Source organism: Solanum pennellii, chromosome 2 (assembly GCF_001406875.1).
Source record: "Solanum pennellii chromosome 2, SPENNV200".
In the NCBI taxonomy this organism is placed as follows: Eukaryota; Viridiplantae; Streptophyta; class Magnoliopsida; order Solanales; family Solanaceae; genus Solanum; species Solanum pennellii.
In genome coordinates, this window is record NC_028638.1 from 39,649,999 (window position 1) to 39,657,897 (window position 7,899).

General features: G+C 33.2%; 1 protein-coding gene across 1 annotated transcript; it reads left to right on the top strand.

Moving 5' to 3' along the window:
* Positions 1-647: 647 nt before the first annotated feature.
* On the top strand, positions 648-7,899 carry LOC107010007. Its single transcript, XM_027914191.1, has 4 exons — positions 648-746; positions 1,359-1,785; positions 7,325-7,399; positions 7,793-7,899. The coding sequence occupies exons 1-4, from the start codon at positions 648-650 to the stop codon at positions 7,897-7,899; spliced, it is 708 nt and encodes a 235-aa protein (XP_027769992.1).

A 7,899-nucleotide genomic window follows, 5' to 3' on the forward strand; every position in this document is an offset into this window, starting at 1 on the left:
TTTTAATTATTTAACGAATTGATTAATGAAAAAAATGCAGTAAAAAATTCAAAAAAAATATAATAAAAGGATAGTAAAATTTCTAGAACATACAGATGTGTCATATCATCTTGTATATATCTAGCTATATAATTACTAGTTTCCTGACACGTGAGTTGCACGTGAATACCAATTTAAAAAAAATATATGATATACTAAATAGTATTGTAATTTAAAAAATCTTCTTTTTGATCACATTTTTTATGAACACATTTTTTGGGACAAAGCATGCACAATTGCAATTTTGTAAATATGAAGTTACGTTTTTATATGTATATTACTTTTAAATAAAAAACTTTTGTGAGTGAAAGTGAAACTCCACCAAAAAAATAGCGCTGAAGCTTGAAAAAATTTTAAAGACAGATTTTCATAATCTGGTTAAACACTATTTCTTTTGCCTTGTACATTAAACACTCCTCGTGAGTCAGTTACATACATCATGTGACTCGGATAAAAAACAGTCCTCGTGAGTCAGTCACACACATCAGGTGAGTCAGATATGACAGTCCTTGTGAGACACATATATTGCACTATCCTCGTAATTCGTGCATCAAATTCCTATAAAAATCATTCCTGAACACTTTCCCATCCATTGCTCAACACCTGTCATGGAAAAAAAGTTCCATGGCTCTTCCTTTAGGAACTCTTCTCCCAACAACCCTAAGTTCATCCAAATCATCACTTCCTCAGATGAATTATGCCGTCTGGTAAGTACTTTCTTCATTTTCCAAATCTTATTTTTTTTCTCTTTTTAACCTCCCTAGGAGCACCCACCCCTTTTTCTCCCTCCAAATCTTGGTTTTGCTCGCAGATTCCCAATTCTTTTTAGTGCAAGTGTAATTTCAATCCTTGTTAACTATTGATTTACATCCAACAATTACAATACTTTTATATGGGTCTAATTGAATGAGAATTTATCAAAATGATCATGTAAGAAGAAAATTTAATTCCCTCGATAAAAAACACATTCCTTTCACGCCCAATGATAGATATTTGGAGGATTCAACATTTGATAAACCAAATATAAGGATATGTTAATAGGAGGTAGCTAGTACATGTAGAAGTAATTAGTCAAAAGTTGAATATATATAAGGATGTATATCACTTTGATATCAGGTAAAATAATTTCCCTACTTCAACAAAAAGAGCTAGCTAATGAGGTAAGAAATTCACAAGACCTACAAGTCATTATATCGGTTAACATAGACGTGTATTATGTATTGTCTTCTGTGTGTTCGGTCCAAGATATATGTTAAACTAATTATATATGTCTGTGATCTGTCTGTATGAAACTGAATTCAAAATTTTTTTGCACACAGAGGATTCCAGTAGTGTTTGCCGAAAGACATTGCAAGAACATGTTAAATCCCGTGTTTCTTGAGGCTCCCCATGGAAAAGCATGGGAGGTTGAAGTGGAAAATTCTCAAGGCCAAATTTGGCTAGCCAAAGGATGGAATGATTTCTGTGCCTATTACTCAATAAGCATCAGGAGCTTATTAGTCTTCACATATAACCCACGTTCTCACTCTGTTGTCGCTATATATGATCAGAGTAAAACAGAAATTGAATATCCAATAGATCAAGAGGCTGAATCAGATGAACAAGAGCAAGATATTCCAGTCCTCCAAGCTAATGCTAATGTAATCGAAGAGGAAGATAATCCAATTAACCTTCTAGCAAATGCTAATGTAAACGAGGAAGATATTCCAGTTAACCTTCAAGCTAATGCTAATGTAATTGAGCAAGGTAAATAAACATACATAACTGATTTATTAGATATTAAGTGAATTCATTAAGTAGTAATACATTGCATGTTGGATATCTATTTCAAGAAATGAGTGAAGGCTATGAGGAGCACGACCAACATTGGAACCGGTAAACTAACTAGGGATTATATCAGTCCCACTTTTATTTGAGTCGAGTGATACCAGAATTTTGGTATAGAAATAACACTGATCTTAGGTAATACTTCCAATCAAATACGAGATAGGTTTAACCTCAAAATCTATAAAAGGATAGCCCAAATAATCCCTTGAACCAATCAATAGCTTAAAGAATTCCTTTTTATATAATACTCTAATGAATTGCCAATGTCTTTATGAATTTTGGTTAATCCACCATGAAATATATTTTCAATTGTAGCGTTCAAGTTTATTGTGTGGTTAGAATTCTCACTGCCTGTACCAACAATATTTTAGAAAGATTGAAACATCGGTCTCATTGAGACAAACTACAAAAACTCATGCTTCAGGAGCATAATCTTTATAAAATTCTAGTGTTTCCACTCCAGCTTAAGATGTCGGAAATCTATGTTGAATGCAACTAATTTGATGATTGATAGGAGTATTATTTTGTTACAGGCAAAACAATCAAACAAGAAGAGCAGTGAGGTGGAGGTGATCCCAAATGGAAACTGAGAAGCAGCAGCTGGGATTGGAACTACTGACACAGATACCAATGTCTCTTCTGAGGAATCAGATGATGAGTCCGAAAAATATGTGGTCATATGGTTAAAGCATATATGCAATAGTTTCTGGCTATTTCTTATTAGTTATGGTTTCTGAAGATATTTCAAATTACTAGTGAAGTGTTCTATTAGATATATGAACAATATAATGTTATTGATTTTATGGATCATCTACGAGTAGTGTTAAACAAGGTTCTTTTCTTTATCCCCTCTTTTGAATTACTGTGGCATTGTCTGTGAGGCCTTGGTTGCTTTATTAATTGAAGTTCTATGTATGTTTCGCTATTCTGAAGGAAGCCAGTTGTTACATTTCTAGCATAGGATGATGGAATGATTTCTTGGTATTGTTCATGTTTGTGATACTACTGTTTTTTATTTAAAGAATGGAATTATTGATTTACTTGCTCAACATTCTGAAAGTCAATCTTATATACGTGGACAATGTTATGATGGAGAAAGTAATATGCAAGGTGATAATATAATGGGTTGAAAAAATTTATACAACAAGAAAGTAAAGGTGTTCATTCTATTCATTGCTTTGTTCATCAACTTCAACTCTTGTTGCTATTTATAAATTATGTGATGATGTGCAAGAACTTTTGTTATTGGTTTCAGATTACATAATATAGTAGGAGCTTCTTACAATCGTAGAGATAAAATTTGCGAAGCTCAAGCAAAAGAAATTGAAAAGGCATTACGTAAATGTGAACTTTAAACTAGTACGGGCTTGAATCATATTAGGTCTTGCAAGAGAAGGTGATACTAGATGGGCATCTCATTACTAATCTTTTAACAATTATATTATCATGTTTGGTCCTATCATTTATGTAATTGATGTTATTGTTGTTAATGCTCGTTTTGAAGAGAAATGTAGGGTAAAAGGATATCTTATAGCATGTTAACATGTGATGTTGTCTTCATGTTGCATTTCACGCGCATTGTTTTAACAATTACAAATGATTTAAATGTTGCTTTTCAAAAGAAAGAGAATGACATTGCAAATGATATGTCACTAGTTGGAGTGGAAAAGAATCGATTACAACAACTTAGGGATGAAGGTTGGGATTCATTCATGAATGAGGTATCTAAATTTTGCATCAAATACGATATTTTGATACCTAAAGTTGATGAGTTTTATGTTATCCATGGAAGATCGCATCGTCGAATTGCTGAGTATACTATTTTACATCACTATCGGATTGAAGTATTTATTAAGTTTATTGATTGACTATATGTTTATTAAAATATCCCTATGAGATATGCCCAAAGTATAGACCTAATTAACATGAAGAATATGAGGTTGGTTAATGAAAATGGAGTAGAACTGGGAGTGGAAATAGAGTCTACTAGTAGTATGGTTATCATAAAATAGGAGGATGGGCTGCATTTCAAAAACATAACAAGATAGCTAATGATGAAACTTGTCTCTTAAAGTTGATTCAGGGTCATATTGAAAATGTTTTACAGGTTCAGAAGATCCCAACACCCCATTACTTGCAATAAATTAGCTACAATTTCTTTGGATTGCATTCTAGCTATTTTAGTTTGTCTTAGGAAGATGTTATGCAGACCTTATATTTGTTTACTTTAAAAAGATTGACTGCATAAATTGTTCTTCTTGTGACAGCAAGTATATGTATTCTTCAAGTCCTCTAGTAAGCATTTTATATTGTAAACATTATGTTACTCTTGGTTGATTTTGGCTTATACATTTTAAAATCATTTTTTCGAGTGATCTACTATTTACTAGGAAATGAATTACTATTTTTCAGCTTTGTGAAAAGTTATCAGTAACGATGGGACAAGAGAGAGAAAATCTACCTTATCACTTACTTTAATATTGCCTTCGTCCTAAAATAGTTATCGTGTTCCTTTTATCGAGACCTAAATCTACTAACCCCACCAAATAACTGAGGATTAGAATTAATTGGGGCTGAGTGACCAGAAGAGAAAAAGAAATACTAATTTCTCACTATCTCCTTCGTGATGGAATCACCTAACAAGGCCCAAAGCATTGTAAAAAATGTGCTCATGGATGAGCAACGCTCAAGCCTTAATAAGGAATAACAACAAAAAGATATCAAACTAATACAAGAGGATGAAAAAGGTGACCACATATTATTAAAGGTTATCCAATGAAGAAAAAATAAGAATCGATAAACCATGAACACATTCCATTACATGGGCAAAAAAAATAACCTCAACTATATAAAAGATACATTGATTATGTTGCGGAGAGTGACTGAAAAAGATCGTTAAATTACCCACTTAGAGAAAACTGGAACTTTAAAAATCCTGGCGACTCTACTCCTAAGTTGGAACAAAGCAAGGTACTGGGCGCATATTCACTAATTTAGTTCGCAACTATTATATAACAAAATTTTATAAAGAGGAAAACTTGCGGCGAATTCTACAACAAGGACCTTGATAAATAAACATATACATTTTATATATCAAAAAGTGGGATTCAAATTTTGTTGCCTCAGGAGCCAGAGAAAACTTCAACCTTCCCTATTTAACAATTTCACCTTTTTTCTCATTTAGAAAGGCTACACTGCCCCTTGGAAATCAATAGGTGTTTGTTTGATTTGTAGTCCAAGACAGAAATTGTGTTTGTTTATCATGCTCATTTTAAACTCAATATTCATCAAAGCAATAGTCATATCTACACATCACCTTTGTTTATGTGTTTTCTTTTAATTACTTAATACATTTGTAGCATATCGCAATTAGAAAGAACTAAAAGGAAGTGTAAAATCTCAAAATAATTAATTTTGAATAGTGTAAGGTAATCTGGAAAATTTTAAGTAAGTTCAAGTGAGTTTTTGGTCATACTCAAACAATCATAACTTCTAGCTCAGGATGAGTTAGAGGTACTTCTAGATATGGTTGAAAATATCTTGGAACAGTCTTTTCAATGCCGCCAAGTTTGCAAGATTTTAAGTTTGTATGAATGATTTACGCCCTTTGGAAGTTGTGTTGTTGTATAAAAGAAACGTCCAAATCCGGGATTTTAAATGGTATTTTAGTCTTTGAACTATCCTATTATTTTACTCCATTTTTAGGAGTTTAATATGGGTCAAGACTAAGCTTAGTCAATTTTAGAAAAATTAGAATGTTCATGCTAGGGGCTAAAGAGAAAGGAGAAGAGAAATGAAGAAGGAAAAAAGGGGGAAATGTCATCAAGATCAATCAAGAAAGTTGGTGTTTTCGCTAAGGATTTGCTTGGATCAGATATGTGAGGCTTCCATAATGTTGGGATCGCTCTCCCACGAGCAATGAATATTTATTTCAGTTTAGATTTGTCCTAAAGAAAATTTAATGTTGATGAATTTGATATCTATTCTTGAATTCTATGTTATTGAATTTGACTGAGTTGGGATGTTTCCGAGTTTATTACGTCGCATTATTGAGCCGTTTCGAGTTAGGTTCTGCAGTACAGTTGTTGGGTATCTTTATCTAAAAGTGATTATAGAAAAAGAATCGTGATTAAGTTAATTGGGAGAAAAAACAAAGAAGAAATTTGAAAGGGCGAATCTGGGCATGGGAGCGCGTTGCGCGACCTATCCCCAAAGTTGAAAATTTTGCTCTGCGTCACAGAGCTAACACGAGGTGTTTCGCCTCAAAAGACGTTTTAGCAACCAAAATTTAAATATGCCCCTGTGTCGTGGACCCACCTTCAAATATTGATTTTCAATCTTTTCTCATGTTTCGCTATATAAAATCATTGCTAAACAACATGAGGTCCTTCCAAACACAAATCATAATCTTTGAATCCACTATTCAATTAAAGGATCAGTTAAGAGTCAACTTAGATCAGTTAAAAGTCAAGTCAAGAGAATTTAAGATCAAAGTCAAAGAGAAGTCAAGAGTTAAGTAAAGATAAGTTCTTAAACTTTTTCAAAAGTCTTTCACAAACGTTTTAACTTTTTTTAAGACTTTAGTTTCAATGTTAAGCTACGAGTTCAGATATGAAGATCTTTTCTTCAAAGTCGAAGTATATGGGGATCATGTATTCGCAAAGAGATTTGAAATGTTTTCACATTTAAATAAGAACGGAGACTGAGATTTCCAAAGTGCCTTCAGGCTAGTTTTCATAAAAGAGTATTGCTTTCTAAATGAAGCAAGAGAGGAAAAATATTTTTACAAGATAGTGTTTGAGCTAAGTTTTTTAACACTAATCTCAAATCAAAGAAGAAGTATGTTTTCTTGACATAAGAGATAGCATATTTTGGGAGTAGTATTGAGCACCGATATGGGAAAGAGTTCAAATAACTCCCAGCCCCCATAAACCATATAGCCACATGGGTAGAAAAGGGTCATACTTTTTAGATGAACATTTTTCACAATATACTACTGGATCCATTAGGCAGTTCAGGTCTTATAGCATTGGTCGAGTATAGGATGTGTTCGCATCGTGAGGTAAATTGTTGTATCATCAATATAGATTTTATGTGATGATTGTCTGTTAGAGAAACTCTCTTAGCAGTAATTGCATGTTTCCTCAATGGGTTCTGCTTAGTATGAATGAGGGTCTGGGACTTCATTCATGCAATGCACAAGTAGACTTTAAGATGAAGCATGTATGTCTTTTATTATGATTATAAATTGACATCAGTTTATTTTGTCTTTTTACATACATCTTAGAGTTATTTTTATCTTTGCATACACACAGATTTGAAAACCATGTTTTAAACAGTTTTTCTTTATGATGCACATGTCTTTAAACTTCCTTATATTGGAATGAGTTAATTAATATTCATAAGTTGAGAAGATTCAAGGTAACTGTTTATTTAGAATCTCTTTCAATTGTTTTAGCATTCCAACTCACATACTCGTACTTCAATATACTGATTCCAGTTGGTCTGCATCGTATTATTGATGCAGACGCAGGTAACTAGGATCGACATCCAGTGCACCGTTGATCCAGTGAGCAGTTATGAGTTTGTTGGTGAGCCTCCTTCCTTTCCAGGGGATCCATTTTTATTGCTTTCAATATTAGTTTAGTTCATTAGGATGTTGTGGGGTCTGTCTCAACATCCATCTTAGATTTAGAGGCTTCATAGATAGTCAATCAAACGTTAGTTCATTCGTCATCATTTTGTTATCGACTTATGTTTTGATTTGAATGTCCATTTTGGCTAAATTCAATATTTATTTTTAAAGCATTTTTTTTAAGTTCAAGACAGTTGAGTTAGTTAGCATTTGAATTTTGTTCGTAATGCTTTAAGTCTTCCCCTAAGTAAGTAAGTCAGGCTAAAGATTCTTTTTTTCTGTGGTTTTCAGGTATCGCTTTGCGAAACCGACTAGTTGTACCCACCGGGTCCCACTGTTTCCAGGCAGGTGCACCACGGTTAGTTCCACGGGGCCCCGGAGACGCGGCCGGATTGTAA

Coding starts and splice junctions, on each gene's coding strand:
- LOC107010007 (XM_027914191.1), top strand. CDS start 648: ATGGAAAAAAAGTTCCATGGCTCTTCCTTTAGGAACTCTTCTCCCAAC. Junction 1,786..7,324: donor TGCTAATGTAATTGAGCAAG/GTAAATAAACAT, acceptor CAATTGTTTTAG/CATTCCAACTCACATACTCG. Junction 7,400..7,792: donor TATTATTGATGCAGACGCAG/GTAACTAGGATC, acceptor TGTGGTTTTCAG/GTATCGCTTTGCGAAACCGA.